General features: G+C 51.5%; 1 protein-coding gene across 6 annotated transcripts in view; it reads right to left on the bottom strand.

Annotated features, from left to right (window-relative positions):
• KANSL3 (KAT8 regulatory NSL complex subunit 3) overlaps positions 1–19,178 on the bottom strand; it is a 23,563-nt gene extending 4,385 nt beyond the window's left edge. The window contains exons 1-20 of one of the 6 annotated variants that reach the window (XM_026863099.1): positions 18,787–19,178; positions 17,927–18,017; positions 16,981–17,166; positions 16,672–16,803; positions 16,275–16,391; positions 15,572–15,673; positions 15,349–15,420; positions 14,938–15,012; positions 13,909–14,066; positions 13,266–13,329; positions 12,586–12,786; positions 12,160–12,316; positions 10,739–10,816; positions 7,403–7,591; positions 5,641–5,725; positions 4,658–4,812; positions 4,155–4,267; positions 3,334–3,553; positions 2,970–3,103; positions 46–1,098 (exon numbers count right to left, since the gene is read on the bottom strand). In XM_026863099.1, the coding sequence (XP_026718900.1) occupies positions 997–1,098; positions 2,970–3,103; positions 3,334–3,553; positions 4,155–4,267; positions 4,658–4,812; positions 5,641–5,725; positions 7,403–7,591; positions 10,739–10,816; positions 12,160–12,316; positions 12,586–12,786; positions 13,266–13,329; positions 13,909–14,066; positions 14,938–15,012; positions 15,349–15,420; positions 15,572–15,673; positions 16,275–16,391; positions 16,672–16,803; positions 16,981–17,166; positions 17,927–18,017; positions 18,787–18,875 (2,520 nt within the window). In that variant the 5' untranslated portion in view covers positions 18,876–19,178 and the 3' untranslated portion in view covers positions 46–996. Of the gene's footprint in view, positions 1–45; positions 1,099–2,930; positions 3,104–3,333; positions 3,554–4,154; positions 4,268–4,657; positions 4,813–5,640; positions 5,726–7,402; positions 7,592–10,738; positions 10,817–12,159; positions 12,317–12,585; positions 12,787–13,265; positions 13,330–13,908; positions 14,067–14,937; positions 15,013–15,348; positions 15,421–15,571; positions 15,674–16,274; positions 16,392–16,671; positions 16,804–16,980; positions 17,167–17,926; positions 18,018–18,786 lie in introns of those variants that run through there. The other 5 variants (XM_026863102.1, XM_026863105.1, XM_026863103.1 and 2 more) reach the window with 5 other exon arrangements.
• Between the last annotated feature and the right edge of the window lie 234 nt (positions 19,179–19,412).

The following is a 19,412-nucleotide window of genomic DNA, read 5'->3' as shown; positions in this document are numbered from 1 at the left end:
GAAAACACCAGCATCGCTCCACGCTCTATGGAGCTACTATCAGGATATAACCACGCTGCAGGGGGAACCTATATAAAAAGCAAGATTCAAACCACCATGGAGCAGTTTCTTGGAAAGAGAAGGTGAAGCTTGATCGTATTTTCAGTTTAAAGCCACCCAAACACTCTTGCTGCTTCTTACTCCGCTACTCCCAGAAAGGATTTGCACCAAGCTCCCCAAGGGGATTCCTCAGTCTTCTGCCTCCCGTGTAATGCCCACGGTGGAAGGAAAAGAGTTACCCACTCAAACTGCATCTCAACTGCTAGATACAGGCATCACCCCAGCCCCCAGAGTTTAAAAAAAAAAAAAAAAAATAAAAAAAATCACAGGGCGCAGCTGATGCGTGGGCTTCACGCTTCCTGCCCAGGCACAGTGGAGCCGTCAGCTGGAATTTCAAAGGGAACCCAACCGACAACTGCTGAAAACACAAGAGTTTAAGCCCTCAGCGTTATTCCCCAAAGCCTTTTGTAAATTTGCTCTTTTACAGGAAGCCTTGCTCGATTACGTAATCCTGTGTGCTAAAGGTACACATGAGCTGATGTCAAGGGCTATAATTAGTTACAAAAACACACAGCTCATTCCATTTCCTGTAAAAGCCAGCTTTCAGTTTGCTTTTGAAGCAGCTCTCGCAGCCAGCCACACAATTAAGCCCTACCTTGAACACACAGGCTCAGCACTGTAGGTACAAGTCACAGCGTAGGATCCAATATCCAGTTCCAAGTGCCACCACCTTAAAACATTAACCCGAACACAAACCCGTTACTCCTGGAACTGAGCTGTACCGAGCTTCGCTACGCCACGGAGTTACTGTTCTGCTGGATATTTAGGGTCTCTCAAAAGGACGTAAAGGAAAGCACGCCAGTTCTGATGGTTTATCTAAGGGCCTTTGAAGAGCACAAAAACTGCCTCCAGCACGGATGAAGAGTTTCAGACCTGTGAAAGCGACTCACCCGCTGCTTAGTTGGGATCTGCACTGAGTGTCACTAGCTCTGTGTTTCCGAGCTCTACTCTAAGCTCAGCTCTGCCAACACTCGCAGGCTCTGCCGTGCTAGTGACTGACTGAAAGAAACACAGAAAAGTCAAGGGAGGAAAGACATGGATGCTCCTGAATCTGAGCTTTAACCCCAGCAGACCAGGACTCCGTATGGAAACTGCTCTGAAGCAACACAGGACAAATTAAGGATTTATGGCTGCTACTATTTACCCAACTTCCACCCAAAGGCATCACCCTTAGGATAACGCCTCCCTAAATGTATCTCAGGGCTTCAAGCAACCTCAAGCCTCTGCAGACAGCAGGAAGGAGTAGGAGCACTCTCCCCGCCTCCACAGTGCTGCCCACAACTTGGATCACCCCAGCAGCAGGGATCAAACTACACAGCTTCATCTACGACTGCTCTGCCTCTCCTACACCAGCTTCCCCAGGACCTGCATTAGTGCTAGCAAAAGGAGAAACATCACATGCAAGAGAAAACAAAACAAACTCCCTCCGGCCCCAAAAGAAAAAAACACCAAAACAAAACCCAAGCAAAAAGAAGCAGCCCTGCCAATCTGGAGCAATCTCAGCATCCTCAGCCTTCAGCAGCAGCTTTTTAATTCTGGTTTTGGGAACTGGAGCTTGATCCACCACTGGACACTCCACACCCATCTGACTGCCCAAACTGCAGCATTTATCATTCTGGGAGCTCGTTGACTTGTTTTTTGAACTACTTTCACCCTGCAAATGCCTGTCTCCAATCACTACAGTCAGTTCCATCCCTCAGTATTCGCTCAGGCAAGCGGCAGCCTTCCTCCTGCAACGCCTCCTTCAGCCCCGCGAGGCAGCTCCCAGGCCCGGGCTGCTTGTCTTCTCCATCCCTGTGTCCAGGAAAAGCATCTACGAGAGACCCGAGTGCCACAGAGCACCAGAGAGGGGACCACAGGGAAGCCATCGAAGCTCTAGTCAGCCTTGCTGATGGCACATCCCAGCCATCCTGTGCAGGGAGTCAGAGCCAACCCTTCCACCCTCACATTTATGGATCCAGCTTAAAATTGACAGTAGGTTAGGACAGAGCCCAAGGATACACCTGCAGTAAATTCACTCCAGGATTTAGGGTTGAGGGGTTCATGTTACAGTACCCAAGACCACTATATTCACGATGAAAAAAAACCCTAAAACTCTCCAACTTGGCACCTTGTGCTTTCAATTCAACCGCACCAAGGCTTAACCTAGGAAACAGGAAGGCAGCCAGGATCCTTGAGATAGAACCTGGCACTCAGTGAGAATCCAAATAGCAAGAGTTTTTCCTGCTGTCAGTGATCCACTTCCAAAAGGAGATCTGTATGGGACAGATACAGCCTTGGAGCACACACTTAGCCCTTCAGAAATGGGTTTCAACAGCATGGCAACAAGAAAGAGCCAGAGCTGGGGACCTGCAGAAGGAAACAGTGTCCCAAAGATCACAGGGCCCAGCCTCACATCACGGCATCTAATAGAAGCAGCAGTTTCAAGAGGAATACGGCTCCAGACAGCACGGCCAACCCACTCTCCTGCCTGAATAGGCAGGGGATAGACACTCTACAAGCAGCTTTCCTCCTCCCACCAAATGCTGTCGCTGCCAAGAAAACTTCGAGCTTCAGTAACAATTCCCATGCTGATGTCAGCTTTCGAGGTCTAGCTGGAGATTCCCTCGGTGCGGTACCACCGTGGTATCCAGACAACCAGCCCTGCCACTAACAAACACGAAGATGACCTGAATTTTCTTAACCACCACACCTTGGGAGGCCCCTTTTTGTGCAGCCTCAGCAAAGCAACAAAGCTCATCACACCCAAGAGGTGTGACCAAGAACACGCTTTCCAGGACAGCTCTAGCTGCCCTTGACTACGATGGTCAGAAAAAGCTCAGAAGAGCAGCAGCGGACACTTTCCCTACAGAGAAAATGCCAAAAATTACCTGAGGTGCCTGCGTCTGCATCGGCTGTTCCTCGAGCTGGGGCTGGACAGTCCCCATGGCAGCCTGGCTAAGCGTGGTCACGCGGCTGGGCTGCCCACGCAGCGTCACAGTTATGGTCGTCGGGGCCTTCAAGCCTAGGAAACACACGAGCGAGACATCCCTGAGACCTGAGGATTAGGGGGGCCGCCTTCCCCCAACCAGGGGGGTGCATCAGAAGCCTCTTCCTATTCTGAGGGAGCCGCTCAGAAATTGCTAGTGCCCACAGCTGTCGTGGCTACGGCTCAAAGCTTTGGAAAAGGTGGTCTCGGGGCGGTGGGGGTGCTCCAGGCGCCTGCGTCGCGTGCCTGTCCCCCTTTGCCCTCACCTGCGGCCTGGTTGGAGATCTGAGCCAAGCCAGGGAGGCTGCTGGCCAGCTTTGCCAGTCCCCCGTTTGTCAGCAGCTGGTGAATGGCCGTGGGCTTCCCACTCGCTGAGGCTCCCAGAGACAAGGAGGTGGCAACCGGGATGGTGCGGACGATCGTGCCGGTGCCCGTGGTGATGGCACTCAGGTTCTGGAGAGGCGCCGGCGTCTTCACAGTTGAGGTCTGGAAGGAGAAGCAGAAGCACTGAGTACCTGGAAGGAAGGGGGATGCTGGGACGACACAGCCTCTCCCTCCACACAGAAGCTAGAGGTCTTTAGAGGTCAGAGTTTCCACACTTTGTTCTGACGGCCACAAGCAGGTCTAAACGCAAGTGAACTTGTCCCTTCCAGTCTGCACAGACTCATTTCAACTTGAAAGCACAACCAGGAGGAACTGCGGCTCTGCTTCTAACCTTGTTCAGAGGTCACCTCAAATCGCAGGGATGGGGAACATCGCCTGAGAGGTCACAGGCTGGTGTTCTCCCAGAAGAAGGAGGAGAAAGATCACCGATTCCCCCCTAGCCCTGTCCATTCTCCAACTCCTCAGTATTTTCTAGGTGGCCACACAGCCCCATTTCCTAGGCCTCATACAACTTACAGCAAGCCTTGGCCCCTGCACACCACCAAGGCTTGGGCACATCACTTCAGCTGCAGCTCACACCTACCATGCCTCACATCTTCTGGTTCTGGAGCAAACATGGCCTAAGTTCTCTCTGACTCCTACCACTTTGTCCTTCACAGAGCTTCCCTCCAGAGAGGATTGCTGATGCCTGCGGGCTCCGTACCTGCACGGGCGACCCAGCAGCAGCCACGCTGGCTGGAAGGGCTGATGACTTGGTCCCGATGTCCTGCAGGCTGAAGCTCAGCCCTTGCAGCAGGCTGCTGGCAGATGCTGCTCCTAAAAAAATATAAGGCTTTGAGGATTCATCACCATGAAATTCCAGGTCTGTCATACAGCAGGGGTCTGTAAAACTGTTCTTTCCCCAGCAGCCTGCCTCGAGGTCAGCAGGCTGCAGCACAACACCTCTCACTGCTGCAGCTACACACCCGGGGAGGCAAGAGAAGGTCGGGTTTGGTGCCTCAAGACATCGTTACACACAAATGACACAACAGGTCATCCGCTGCACCCATCCCGCTGGATCTCCGCAGGCTTTGCAATAGCAAAGCACCACAAACGCTGCCTCGGCCAAACCCAAAGCAAACGGAGTGCAAGAAAGAGGATCCACCGAAGGATTTTGAACCTGGTTTACCTTTTACATTCACAAGAGAGATGGAGAGAGGTAGGTACCTTGGAGGGTACTGGCTGGCTGGGCCTGCAGGCAGTGGGTGCTGCTGGCCACCAGCCGGCTCTGCAGGGCATGGAACGCGCTGGGCGCTGTGCTGCTGGGGAGCCCGGCGGGGGGGGCAGGACTCGTGCAGGAGGCTTCTGCCGCTGAACTCAGCCTACGGAGGGAGCAGAAGAGAAAGACTCCGCTTAGCAATAAACTACATGGGGCAAAGCAAGATGGCAGGACTCCTGATAGGGCAAAGTAAGGAGCTGAACAACAAAAACCCAAAGCGAAGTTTCCTTGCGTCCATTGGCAGCTAGAACAAGGAGCACCTAGGGCAAAATCTGTGTATTTCCAAACTGGAAAGGAGCTTGTTACAGTGTGCGTGCCTACCTAGGTGCCGCAAGGGCTGTGTCTCTACTACACAAAAGCAATCTACCTTGCAGCGACACATTTCCCCTTTAAAACCTACTTGCTACTTGAAAACAGCTCTTCTTCTGCTCCCCTGCCAGATCAGAGCTCAGTTCCCCAAAGCTTGTTTTGAATTGAAGGGGAAATCAGTGATATGAGGTGTCAACATCGGATTAATTCCCCAACAGAAATCCCTACTTAGGGTCAGTTAATGATCTTCATGAGCAGATATCGAGGCTTCTTTCCCCTAGCTTTGGAAAAAAAAAATGCTTGAAGAGGGAATGAAGGATTAAAGACAACATTGAATTTCTGGCAAAAACATCACTCAAAAGGCAGAGATAAGCAAACAGATTTGGGAAACCACACAGAGATACAGCCCAACAGCCACAATACCTTCTACCTCTGCCCATTTCTGCCATTCTCAGACTCAACTGCCAGCTGACAAACAGTTTTCAGGAGCCCGAGAGTCTCCTGCGCTAATTCCAGTCATAAGCTAGATCCCAGAAAGCTCCACATGCGCCCCGTCACGGTGCTTCCCATCAGCCGCCTGTCAAAAAGACCCACAGCTTATAAAAACCAAAACTGCACTCACTTGGAGGTGGTGAGCAGCCCTGACAGCTCCTTTGCGCCCGACACAGACTGGCCGACAGCCATGGGGACCGGCTTTCCAGCGACAACTGCAAGAAAAAAGAAAAAAAAAAAAAGAAAGGAGAAAACTCATTCTCTCTCCTCCAGGAGACTTTAGGGATTCCCCCTCTCTCACACAGCTACCCACGGGCACTGCAGGCCGCGGGCTCATCCTGCTCACAAGGCATCTTCTGAAGGAAAGCTCCGCTGCAGCCATAACCACACGCTACAGGAGATGGGGAGTATCAAACAGAGAAAGAGTCACGAATAAAAACCAGAAAACTGCCGTTGTGGAAGCGTTACGACACACGAGGGGGAAGGAATCGGCTTCAAAATCTGTAAGCAGTGAAATCTCAGGCCCTCACCACCAAACAGCAATCTGTCTCCTAAACATCTCCGCTAATCCCCTTCTCCTAGTCCATCACGGCACAGGTCTACCTCCTCAACCGATTAGCTCGGCTCTGGCTGGTCACTAGCAATCGATTTTGTAAGCATTCTGTAGAGAGACTTTACAAAATACACAGGGATGCCACGAGTCACAATATTTGTTTATTGCGGCGTTTTGGGATACAACTGCTTTCTCTTGCGCATTCCTCCTGCTCACACCCGGTAAGAGGGAATTCTTGTTTTGGTTCGTGTTTACTTCTGCAATTCATTTCCTTTCTGTGAAAAGAAGTAAAGTTTGGAAAATTAAAAAAAAAAAAAAGATTCCAGAAACCGGAGACTTTTAGAGCTGCCAGAAGATAGACTGAACCTTAAAAAAAGATGGATATTTATTAGTTCATTTTCACAGTTCAAAACAAACTGGTGAATGTACTGAGAGATGCTTCCAAAGGAGCAGAATTATTTCTCAGCTTTGAAAACCTCCGATTTCCTATCAGAAGGAAGATGCTGACCTTTCAGTCCTGCACTGCATCCACCTAATGCATCTGCTTTACGAATCTGGGGCTCCGCACTGATGCGACGTGCCAGCAACAAAGCAACAGCCTTCAGGTACGAGGGTGACAGCAGCCAAAGCTTTTGGCCTCTCTTGCAAAGGCTCAAGGGGAAGAAGACCGAGCACATCACCTCTTCGTGGACGCGTGTCGCGGTGGGTTTTTCCCAGCCGCAGAGACGGGAGAGGAGCTGGAATTTTTTATAAATGTATCAAGCGTGTGTTGTGCCAGACTTCAGGCCCAGAAGGGATCAGCAGAGCGAGGCACTCGGCTGAATTGTGAAGTTTGAAAGCATGAAGGTCTTCCAGAGGGAGGACACTGCCATCATCCCTCAAGCGGGAGCACGTTCCAGGCAAGAGCTTCGCCCAGGAGTCGGAGGAGTGGGCAGCAGAACCGGAGATACACGTGAATCTACTTGGAGCAAGAGGTCTGCCAGGACCAGCGTCCTGCTTCCAGCAGCAGCTTGAGGCCTTGAAGGTGTAAAAATTCACCTCACAGCTCACAAGGCTGCGGTTGAGCGTTTTGCTGGAGCGTGCAATCCCAACTGCTGTGGAAAACAGAGGCTCCTGCCAAGTTCCTACGTGCTGTCAGCCCCCACGCTTCCCCAGCTATCCCCAAGTCACTCACACCTTGAGCCTCTGTCTGTTTTCTGCGGCTAACTCCTCCAAAAAAAAACCAAAAACCAAATCACAGCTCCCCTCCCCTCCCCACACTGTGGCCCAGAGGAGCAGGTCTGGGCACAGCCACGAGCCCATTTTCTGGTTAAGAAGCAGCTATGCAATGGCAACTCACTTTCTGCCTGGGTGGTGAGGGGTGCGCCGTTCCCCACGCCAGCATCTCCGTGGGAGACAATGGTCACCTTGATTTTGGCTCGTTTGGAGGATTTGGTGCACTGGGTCGGGCTGGGGGTCTGATGCCTCTTCAGCTGCATACGCACATCATCTTTCTCAGCCCCTTCCGAGTGCTCTGAGGAGACTGGAACTAGGGGACACAGAAGTAGCTTTTTGAAAAGTGACGGCTGATCCCTCGAGGTCAGCGCTGCTCCACTGCACGCACCAAGGTGCGGAGAAGGGACACATGCCCATGCACACTTCCACAGCTCCCTTCATGCCAGCCTTGCCCATCTCCCATGCACCAGGAACCCACGCTTCTCCTTTTCACCACCTATGCTGACTTCCACGTGCCCTAAGCTTTTGTCTTAGGGCCAGGACTTTGCTTAAGCTACTCACAGGCTAAGGCAGGACAGCATATAAAGTTCCTCTCGCCTCTGCAACAGAGAAAAATGGATGCCTACAGTAGTAACACATCTCCACCTAAACCCTTTCCATTTCAAAGCGTGGCATAATCAATCCTGGCAGCAAGACCCCTCCAATATCCCTAATTTCCAGGGGACGAGGGTGCAGAGACTCGTGGAGCTGGCGCAGGCACGCTGCTAATGCTGGGATCAGAGCTCAGCCTGCCCGGTCCTCCAACACACCAGCAAAGGTACTGGCATGCCTGTCGCTGGGCACATCCCTTCCAGCACTCCTAACTGGCCCTCCAGGCACCGGATGGAAGCGTGCAGGTTTCTTAGAGGCGTTAAAGCGAAGCAGACGGGAGCATAAAAGGTGCTGCAGCAAAGCCAAGCCCCCACACACCCTATGCTGCTCGGTGTCAAGGGAGAAAAACCAGGAGCCGAGATTCCTCTTCTGCACCAGCAGCCTGTTTTGCTGCCATGGCCTCGACCAGTCACGTCCGTTTCATCTTGCCTAGAGTACAAGCTCGCTGGGGCCAGGGCTACCCAAAAAAGCAGAGGCCCCACGACAAAGTGCCTCCAGGCGGCCCAAAGTCACCAGACGCTCTCCGCGCGTCTCCCACGGCCGGCGGACGATCGGCCGGCCCCAGCCTGAAACGCTGGTGGAGCAGGTCAAACCGAGGGCAGAGGGCACGGATCTGCCTCCCGTTGGGGCGTCTGCAGCCTGGCAGCGCTCAGAAATGCAGCTGCCGCTACGCCCGAGGGCTGCTGTGAGCTGCAGCGAGGGGAAAAGCCTTCGCTCAAAGCTACAGAGAGTCCTCTCCAGCAAGAGCTTCTGCGGACCGCAGCTAACTCCCTCTCTACAGATGATCCTGGGCATCTAAGCCATGTGTTCAGCAGCCTAAAGGCCAAAATATACACTTATTTTAATTTTTATATATATCTAGGTATGAATATATTCTATAAAATTGAGATACACATATGTGAGTGTGTGTGTGTACATATATATGTATGTATACGCTCCCTGCGTATCACAGCGCCTGCACACCTCAAAACTGAGGGTGTAGACCACGACTGCAGCCAAATCTCAAGATATCAGGTGACTCCAAGCGCTTCGGGGCGGCTCTGCTCCCCGAGCCAAGCACCAAGTTCGCCGTGCTGCTACCAACAGCCGGCCTCGTGGCTCCAGCGTGTCAAGTCGTGACACTCGTGCAACACTCCCGTGCCTCCCACCCCTGCCACAAACATGCGTGGTGCAAATCACCATCCAGAGAGACCTCGTGAGGCGTGCACAGACTGCAGGCACCACAGCCCTCCCCGCCCCACGCCCCCAGAAAGTGCCACCAGCCAAGCAGGACAGTGACATGGCACATGCACACAGGCAGAGGCGTTAGGTGCCCCTCGAAGCATCAGTGAGCCAACGTCCCTCTGCACGAGAGCTGAGCCTGCTTCGCACGAAGGGCTGGCTGTGCACGTGGGAGGAGCACCCCGACCCCAAAACAACAGCGAACGCTCCCAAACACACACACACACACACACACACACACACACACACACCCACAGCCTAGAGATCTTAAATCAGCTTTTAATCCTACTGAAAAGCAGCCCAGGCTGGTACCAGCCTCTCCACGTCTCCCACCAGCGCAGTAACATCCACTGTGGTTTCTCTTCCCAGCAGATGCTTGGGTGGGAGGACTCTGGATTAAGTGTAGGGCACCACGTGTGATCCCAGACTAACCTCATCGCACGGGGAGAGCACAAAACAAGGCTCAAGAGGGAAAGAAATCTTTAAAACAACCTTCTTGGGCCAATACTTCCCTCAGGAGTTTGTTACCACGGTTGTATACGTGCTGTCTGGACTGCATCTCCTGTGTGTTTGGGGCAAGCAGGGAGCCTGTACCTCTGGAGTCTCAGCTTGCCGAAATACCACCAGCTTCTCTGCACCCAGCGCTTGCCTCGTGGAGTTAGAAGGCCTTCGGGGTGTTGCAGAGAGGCGGTTGTCACCCACATCAGCGCTCTCACAGCACGCTGGGGTCACCCCAACAGAGAACTGACACCGACAGCTCACGTGACAACACCGCAACCGCCCAAAGCCTTGGATTTCAACCTCTCATCCCCGATGCACACAGTCACTGCCCTTCCAGACGGCAAAATGTGTCTCTAGATACACCAGGGATCTCACCCCATGATCCCGAACCTCTGGATCACCACACGCACAGGTCCACCTCTCCGCGTGCTCCAGCGTCCAACGCAAGAGACCACAGGACTAAAGACACCTCCGCATGTCTCCCAGTCCAGGCAGCATCCTTCTCCCACCACATCACCGTCTTCCCAAAGCCATCCCTCTCAACCCGACATCTCTGCTCTTCTCTAACTCTATCTGGCCAAGAAATGCTGTTCACACATCTACATCTGCCCCTTCCGAGTCGCTTGGCAGCCCCTTGTTCCTGCTCCCACTGACAGCACCTTCACTGCTCCACGTGTTCGGGACGTTCTACCGACACGCTCAGGCTGGCGTCTGCGTCCCCTCCTCAGCCCCAGCCCAGGGAAGGGTTAAATTCACGATCACAAAAAGTCACCACATCACTCAAAGTCTCAGTCCCTCAGAGCAAACGGGTTGCCAGACCAGACGGCTCGAAGAGCAGCATTTACTCCACCAGAGCAGGGAAAGGGGAAGAGCTCAGGGACGGTTAATGCTCTCAGCTAGCAAGTGGCCATTTGCTTTAGCTCCAAATACAGCGATGAGAAAGCAGAAAGCAGCGGGACAAGGGGACACATGGGGCCACATCCCCAAACCAATGCAAGGGAAGAGGAAGACGATGAAAGAAGGTAGCAGAGACAGAGAGAATGAGGGAGACAGAAAGAGAGACAGCGAGAAGTGAGGAGATACTCACCAAAGAGACATGAAGAGGTGCCAGGAGGAAGAGCTTTCCTCACCAGCATGTTTTGTTTCAGAAAAGCAGCGAACTGAGCTGAAATGAATCAGAGAGAATTACAGTATCGCAGCCCGGCTCTGGAGGGGGACAGGGAACTCCAGGGACACGACTGCGACCCACAGACAGAGACTCAGAGCGAGCAGGGAGCTCCAGACACGACTCATCCAGCCACGGGGCACAACGGAGACACAATGAGCTCCTCTCCAGACGGCAGCGTGGCACAACCAACGCTAGAAGGGCCATTGTCCCAGCTTTCACAGAGAGCACGTCCCGACAGCACGAGCCCTCTCCAGCCCCACAGCCATTGGAAAAAGATCCAGGGACCAGGAGCAGGCTTGGCTGCAAGAGGCACAGCTAGCTTGACCAAGCAGTTGCACTGAGAAGCTGAGAGCAGCTGGGAGACGTCAGCCAGCACATCCCTGAGCAGCTACGGCCACAAAAGGCAGGCCAGAAGCCACGCTGCAGCAGCGCTCCTGACAAAATAAAGCAGCCACAACACACCCCACTCCACAGACCCTCCTCCTGCATGCTGTCTAGGAACTTCCCCCCTCAACTGCAACAACGAAGGAACAGATTTATTTAGTCCATGGTCTGAGAAATTACCGGAGATTCAAGCTTCAACTTCCCTCTGGAGCCTACCCCTGAGTTAGAGAAAGTCTTTAGAGAAGGTGAAGGGCCACACTGTTGCAGAAAACAAGAAGCCTGTTCAGGTCTGTCTTGAGCAAAGAAATATGGAGAGAAAGGAGGATGGAGAACTGTTCCCCAGGTGCCACTGATATTTGCCAGAAGAGGATTATCACCAGCAAAACCATTACCTACATTCACAGTGTTCACAATCAGACTGGAGCTGCACCGTAAGGTTTTTAATCAGCATCTAACAGGACAAAAAAAAACCCACAGCTCAAGCTGGCTTGTTATCCAGAGCAGGTTTTCCACTGTCATTTGATGCAAGATGACTCTGTAATTACCCAAGCCCCACTGTTTCAGTCACAATTCAATAGCCTCAATCATCTTCAGTTCCTTCAGTCTCTCTCCCAAGCAGCCTTCACGGATATGAGACACCAGTCAAGGGGCTCACACTTGCAAAAGAACTACGAGTATGGCTACATGGTGATTTGGTCAGCCAGAACAAGTGAAAATCCTCCCCACCTTGAGCAGCAGCAAGCTGTGAAAACACCATTTCCAACCTAAGTTCAACCTCCACAGGCTGCTGCCTTCAGATGACAGTGACAGGGGACCGAGCTGTAAAGAAAGCTGCCACGGGGAGCTTGGAATTCAAGACAGGACTCAAGACAAAAAACTACACACATCAGGACAAATAAAGACCAAAAAATCCAGATGCTAAGAGGGAAAAGGGTGGGAAATCTGCAGGGCATTACCTTGTGCCTGTTTGTGTGTCAGGACAGTGTCTGTCCTCTGCACCTGCCTCTTCAGCAGCTGCGTGGTGCCCATCTGGCTGGGCTTCTGGATGGATGACACAGCTGCCATTTTAGTCTTGGGGCTCGAGGTGGGGCTGCTGGAGACACTGGATAAGTCCTGCTCAAAGAGAAAGAACACCTCTTACATCCACACTTCCTTAAGAGGCAGTCACAACCTGAGCATAGCAGCACACTGGCATCCTTTTGCTGGAGAAGATCTTTTTCTGAAGGTTCATCTGCCCACAACAAGCCGACAGTCCCTCCGTATCCTCTCACCTCCCTCCAACACTGACAACATCTCTCGCCACGTATTTCAATGGTACGAAAGCATCTCTTTACACAACCCCAGCCTTCCCCAGCTCAAAGTATCCCAGAGGGAGCCCCTACCTCTGAGCCCGAAGGCGAGGCAGGCACTTTGGCTGCCGGCGAGGCAGGCCTGCTGCTTCTTTCTGGCAAGTCAAAGGACAGATCCCTCCTGGTCGAGTCACGTGGCTTCTTCTTCTTCTCAGCATCCAGGTCACGGGGATCGGAGCCCAAGTGGCTCTCTGCTCGGGTGAGGACTCCAGTCAAGAAGTCAGCTATTTCATCCTAGGAAGGATGAAATAAATAGTTAGACTAAGTGGTGTGCCTCTAAAAAAAAAACTGATCTTCATAGCTGGAAACAAAAAAAACCACAATGAAAGATTCCCAGAGAGACAAACAAGGCTCTTTAGATTGAGTACAAAAAGAAACTCTAAAACCTTAGAGACAGACCTTGGCTTTCTCATTAAGGTTCATACTCCACTGATTCCTGGGAGAGAAACACAATGGTTTCTCTAACACTCCCGAAAGTACTGCTTGCTTCCCCAGGCTGGAAGACTCAGAAAACTGCTCTTTAAGGCGTGCTACCAGGAAGCTCACGTCTCTGCTCCTGAAAGGAGGCAGCCACTTCAAAACCCCACTCAAGAGGCAGATTAACTTCAATCCAGCCAGTCCCAGCAGTAAGGTTATCACATGTGGTCACCGATACATTTTGACACAGATTGTTTTATAGATATGAGGTGTAAAAGGAAGATTTCTGTGGTTACCTGGATGCACCTGTCCACCATACTCTGGGTCAGGCCTTCTGACTTCTTTTTGGCTTTGCTTATCCTATTAAAAAAACAGATAGATGTCAACACGCTTGGTTTTCCACTTCCACCCTCAGATCATCATTCTTCACCCGAGAGCAAGATTCAAGCGACAGCAAGCTCGCTGCCTTCCCAGTCAGAGCCAGGCAAGAGCCAACTGGGTGAGCTCTCGACTCAAGAGCACCGTCTACTGGAAAGACCAGATTCATCCCTCAAAAGTGCCGAGACAAACTTTCAGTGATGAGGAAAAAGGCCCTATTCTCATCCCTTACCCCAACTCTGCGTGCAGCCTCCAAAAGCTACATATCCCGGAGCCAGGGGTGGCATGAAAAAGCCAATATTTGCTCTGGTGTCACACCACACTGCACCCTGGATTCTTACCACTGGGAGAAACGATGCAGATTTACCACAGAAAACCAACCGTCTATCCAACATACCAGGTCGGAATAACAAAGCTGACCTCGATGGAGTATTTTTATGCAGTTCCCATCTAGTTTCAGTACCAAATTTGGGTTGGTTTGGGGTTTTTTTTTGTACTGAGCACACTCAAAATCTTGCCCAGCATTTCTGGCAAGAGAGCATCCACCTCGCAGACCGTTACCTGAGATTGTCATCTGCTCCCCCCACCACCACCATGCTGTTATCAGCTCGTATTTTCTCCCGGAAATCTTCCATCGCTTCGATGTTGCACTGCAGGGAATTCTGACCGATCACAAAGAGGACAGGGGTCTTCATCTCCAGGAGGGGGTCGTCAACATCCTGCAAGAGCAAGGGGAACTGTAACCCAGGAGGACTGATCCAGGACACGGACTCTTTGGAGCCAAGCACCTTCCTGAATGAGATGAGGATTTCCAAAAGGGGAAGCCACGTGCCACAGCAGCAGACAGCGCTTTATGGGCAACCCCAGTACATACCAACTGCATCCTGAAAGAAGTATAAATCGTGTGGTTTGTTTAAACATCTCACTCAGAAACTGAATGAGTACCTAGTGCTGTTACTCATTAACAGCTGAGACTGATACCCCCCCCCCTCAGGAACCCTATTTCACTGCATCTTCCTCCTTCCACGCTTTTGCTGCACAAACCCAGAACCAGGCTGACAAAGCACCAACAGCAAAGCTTCCTGGGGCGAGCCCCCAAGAGGAGTTACACAGCTGTACCACGGCCTGAATAAAACCGCTCAAGAGCAGCACCGTCCTCGAGCAAATTCCTTTGATACAGATTTCCACCACCCTCAGAATTAGCCATCTCATTAGCACAACCGTAATCATTCCCAACCCAGTGGTCAGCTAATAAAGGAGCAATTTGGGCTCCATAGAAATCAACCCGAGTTGTCCTCTCTGGTGCCAATGACGCAGTTAACAAGTGACTTGCAAGTAAGACCCGCAGGAAGGAGCTGCAAAACCATGTCACAGCAGAGACAAGCAAACACAGAACTTCTCACACCTGCTACTGCATCAAGAACCCTGCTATGAATGCAGCAGTCCTGCCTGCAGATAAAAACAGGCCCTCCTCCAAAAAAAAAAAAAAAAAAAAAAAAAAAAAAAATCAAGCCCAATTCTATTAATCTAGAGATAACAAAATATAAAAGTGTAGTTCTTCAATCAGCTCCATCTCCCTTTGGTCCTTACCCCTCTGGGGCCATCAACGGTGAGAAGTGGGAATCCAAGGCACACAACCGCAGTGACATACTCCATCACTGAAACCTGGGCAGGAAAAGCAACAGTCACCATCCTACCAGCCAAGCGCATCGAGGGGGTGAAGGCAGCTTTGCCAGGCTCCCGCCGGGCACAGAAATACCTTCTGTATTTAGACCCTGCTTTGTTGATTAAGAGTGGGGAAAAAAAAAAACATGGAATGACTCAAATTGCTTATGCGTCCCCAACCAGAAAGGATGTCTGTCTGTCTCAAAGCCAGGCCTTGGAAAGAGAAAAGGGACAAGAACCCCAGCAGAGCCTTAAATGCAACAGCAATTCAGATCTAACTCTGAACTGAAGCTGTCAAGTGGGCTCTGAGAGGATGCAAAAAAATCGGGTACTTACGTGACAGGCCACCAAGGCACCCGTGTTCCACCCGATCAGGATGATGGGCTTGTGAGAGAAGTGGTTGTGAATCTACACGAAAAAAAAGAAAAGAAAAAAAAAAAAAAAAAGGAGACATGAATGGAGAAGAGGGACAGCCAACAGGACGACGCACTGGAGCGGTGCAGGTGATGGGTTTGAAGGGAGCAGCAGAGGCTCCCCTGTATGCTCGTGGCTTACTCACCTCTGCCACTTTGCCCCTCACGGCCCCGATCATGTGCTCGAGGCACTGCAACACCCCCACCCCGCTGCCGTTGTTCAACAGGTGGGTGGCGATGGGGATCACCTGCGGTTTGAAACGACAGAGCGAGAAATAACGAAGGGATTACCACGGACAACAGGTACGGACAACAATCAGCACCGACTGGAACCCCGCTTCTGTGTGAACTTGTGCTTTCTCTCTCCCTCTTTCCCCCAGGATTCAATTCTAGCTACTAAAAACCAGAGGAAACAGAATTCCCCACAGAGACAACCTCTGCAACTCACCTCGCTCCTATACACCCAGTGTATCTACCACGTTAATTAGGAGGTATGTGAGCAGCTCTGCAGCCAGGCAGAGGGCTAAGGTGACTCATAGCCTCCCTTCTCCAACCTCTTCCTACCAGAAGACTCACCCATCAACCCTTAAAACCAGTAACGATACATTCTAAACAGCTGAAGATGGATGACTGGTCAGCAAGTGACCCCAGACACATTGGATTTGGGCAACTTCATCCCCTGTGCTGTGTCTCAAGTGTCAAACACTGCAGGTGGCAGATGCCAGCCTCTGCTTTCAGCAGAACCAAATATTCTGGTGCACTGAAGGCTTATAAAAACAAGCTCAGCAGCTGCAGCCTAGCACAGCTGCTAGGCTGAACTCCCCTCCTTTCAAGATCAACCATACAAACCTTTCCCAAGCAGGAAAGCTGCGACTGCCAGAATCGGTGCCGTCGAGAAGTGGGGAACATGGAGTTGGAGGGTCCAGAGGAAGCAATCAGGATGAGGGGGGAACCAGGCAACTTGCTCTACAAAGGTCAACAAAGAGATGTGTAAGGGAAAGCAACTTCCCTGCCCAACGAAGCAGGAGGGATCCCGCACAGCTCATTAATGGATCACATTTTCCCCAGCCAAAGCTGCCTCAGGATAGTACAGGGGGAACGTGTCCAACAGAAGGAATCCCCCTCACTAAAGCAGGAGGAAGAGAGCCCAGGAAGCAAGAGAGAGGCGGAAGGAAGAGGACAGCAGAAGGATGGGAAGAATAAAGCCGATGCAAGACCAGGCTCTCGCTCCCTGCAAGGCACTCACCGGTTTGTTATGTGACAGGACACCCACAGCCGGGTCCCAAGGCCTCTTCAGCAGCAGAGACAAAGCCTCAGCACCAGCTGCCCCCGTCTTCGTGGTAGAGGAGAGCAGCATCCTGTCGATCAGGGTGGGGATCTGAAACCAGAGGCGAGAAAGGACTGAGAAAATGCACGTAGCCTTTTCAGGGGGATTTTAAACATCATCCCGGCCACTCCAAGGAAAAAGGAGAAAGACTCCAGCAGTTTCCTTCAACGAGCTTTATACAGCAAGAATATTACAAGTGGCAGCAAAGTCCTCCCCTGCTTTTATCACCTTTCCTTTAAGTGTTTGCAGAGCATCCAAGTAAGCAGCCAGCACTGGCAAACTGAGGGTTTCCACTAACGTCGTGTGAAGCCACTGGATCAGTTTGGTGTCCCAGTTCACACTAGCCAGAGCTTGGCGGACCCTCCGGGCACATTTGTCCACCGCTATCCTCCTCAGGACAGGCTCATTGCAAGCCTAAAAATCAGGAAATTGGAAAGAAAGACAGTTGTGGGAAAAATCAAGCATGCCACGTGCATCCCACTGTAGCAGGAGGCCTTACTTTGCAGGACGAGGTGGTGAGACAAGACACACACCGATATGGTTAACAGTCAAGCTCCGAAGTTTGTTAGAAAAACAAGTCCTTATACATTCTTGTACAATCTAAAAAGAACAGCAAATCCGTGTGTTGCTGTAGTGCACGCTCATTTGAAAAAATAGTTTCTCTCAGCACTTTCGATAAGGACTACTAACCGTGCGCAGCCAGTAGATAAGTTTCTGCTTTGTTATTTTAAGGAATCCCTTAACTGTTTCTTCCCTAACAAGCACAAATTCTTTTGATTTAGCCGACGTTAATCTAGACGCCGTTAGTCTTCTAACACAAGTGCGTCCTTAATTTAGACATTGTTTATCTTCTAACCCAAATGCTGATGATACTTTTACATTGTCAGTGACGCAGGAGGTTCACAGCCAGGCACACGCACCCTCATCCCACGCCACGGGAGAGTATTGGCTTGGGCAGCCCAAAGTCCTCTGGCAGCGAGCAAAGACCAACATCCTCGCAGTGAGGACAAAAATCACGCCTCAAAGAAGCCTCGAGCTGCCTGTTTCTTAAGACTGCACAACACAAAGGTCAAGACTTTCATCTTGACTCAACTGGGCTTTGCTAGGAAGGATGGATAGAAACACACAGGCAGCAACTCTGCTGGAAAGTGAAATAAGGAGTAGAAGACCTTACCCCTTCGTTAGCCAAGCGAGCCAGCCTGTCCGACTGCAGCGCTTTGTGAATCTTATTAAATAGCTTGTTCTGGGCCATCGTCCAGCCCGTCCTGTGGAGAAAACCAGAGAGTTAACACAGGTGGCTGTTACACACACATCCAGGTCCTACAAGCTGCTGCCCGTTCCCCAAGGCAGTCGGCAGCACAGCTGAGCAGCAAGATTTACAAGATCCGCTTTACAGTTATGGACAAAGTGAGTTTTGCTACTAAGAATTTAAGCTAAAGGATGATTCAATAAAACCACCTAGTTTTAAATGTCACTAGGGTGTGTCGGTGAACGTCCAAGTATCAGAAAACCAAGAGTGACAGCAGAAGCAATAATAAGACCAAAACAGTCTGTGCTAAAACAGGTAATTATCACCACATTTCTCAGACACTGTCCAGAAAAAAAAACCCACAGTGTTCCTTGTAATTTCGAGACTGCAAACTGGCTCCACTCCAGTTCCAGGAAAGGTTTTTAATAGGGTGGAATTTATGCATAGCCTCATTTTTAATTTTTGACATTGGAACACGGCCGAATTGAGGATCTACGTGTAATCTAACAACTCACTGTCCCAGCCTCCTCCGACCAGAGGAGATGGCTCCACGGGAAGCTGTTGGACCTCCCAACAGCTGGGCCAGCCTCTACCATTAAACCTGCCAGCTTTCACAGCAGGCAGACGAGGAATTTAGACACCAGAATTCATTTTCTTCGAACATTACACCCTTCAGGAACATCACTGCATATCCATTCACACCAAAAAAAAAAAAACCAAACCCAACCCGCAACAGGCGGCTGTTTAGAGCCCGGATTTCTTTTTTTCTGCTACCCCTGAGCTACCTGTTGACGTGTTCCTCCCAGTCGTCCGGCGGCGGAGGGGCGTCAGCATCCGTGCGAGCAAACATCACGTGGCGCTCGCACTCGTTCATCACGCTGCGAGCCTTCTGGTTGTCATAGAGCGGCACGGGCGTGGGGGTCACCGTCTCCACGTCGATGGGGATATCTGCTTCGCTGTCAGGAATAATTATGGTTTAGAGAAAGGGAGCGCTCACCTTGGGCTCTGCTGTGCTTTAAAAAACGGAAAGTCTGCCGAGTTTCGTAACCGGGTCTATTGTTATTCCCGGTCTAAGCTCAGGCAGCCCCCCCCCGAACCCCAAGACCAAGCGCCTGAGCTGCGACGCTGAGCATCCTCATCCCTCACCTGTGATCCCAGCCCCAGCCCCACAATCTGACCCTAAACCAAACCATGGGGGTCTGGCCACAAACCCCCCTCCCACCCCACACTGAGGCTGTGAAACCAGCCCTGAGCCCATCCCCAAGCTGCTGAGACCCCCAGCTCAGCCCCCCACAGCCCACACTGCTCCCCACCGACCCCAAAGCCTGCTCTAGTCTCCCCAGCCCAGGCTCTCCCCTCACAGGCCCCCCAGCCCCACAAGACTTCCCCCAGTCCTACAGCCCCCCCCCTC

Source organism: Athene cunicularia, assembly GCF_003259725.1.
Source record: "Athene cunicularia isolate RWA chromosome 22 unlocalized genomic scaffold, athCun1 chr22_part1, whole genome shotgun sequence".
In the NCBI taxonomy this organism is placed as follows: Eukaryota; Metazoa; Chordata; class Aves; order Strigiformes; family Strigidae; genus Athene; species Athene cunicularia.
This window is presented reverse-complemented; position numbering and strand designations above follow the sequence as displayed.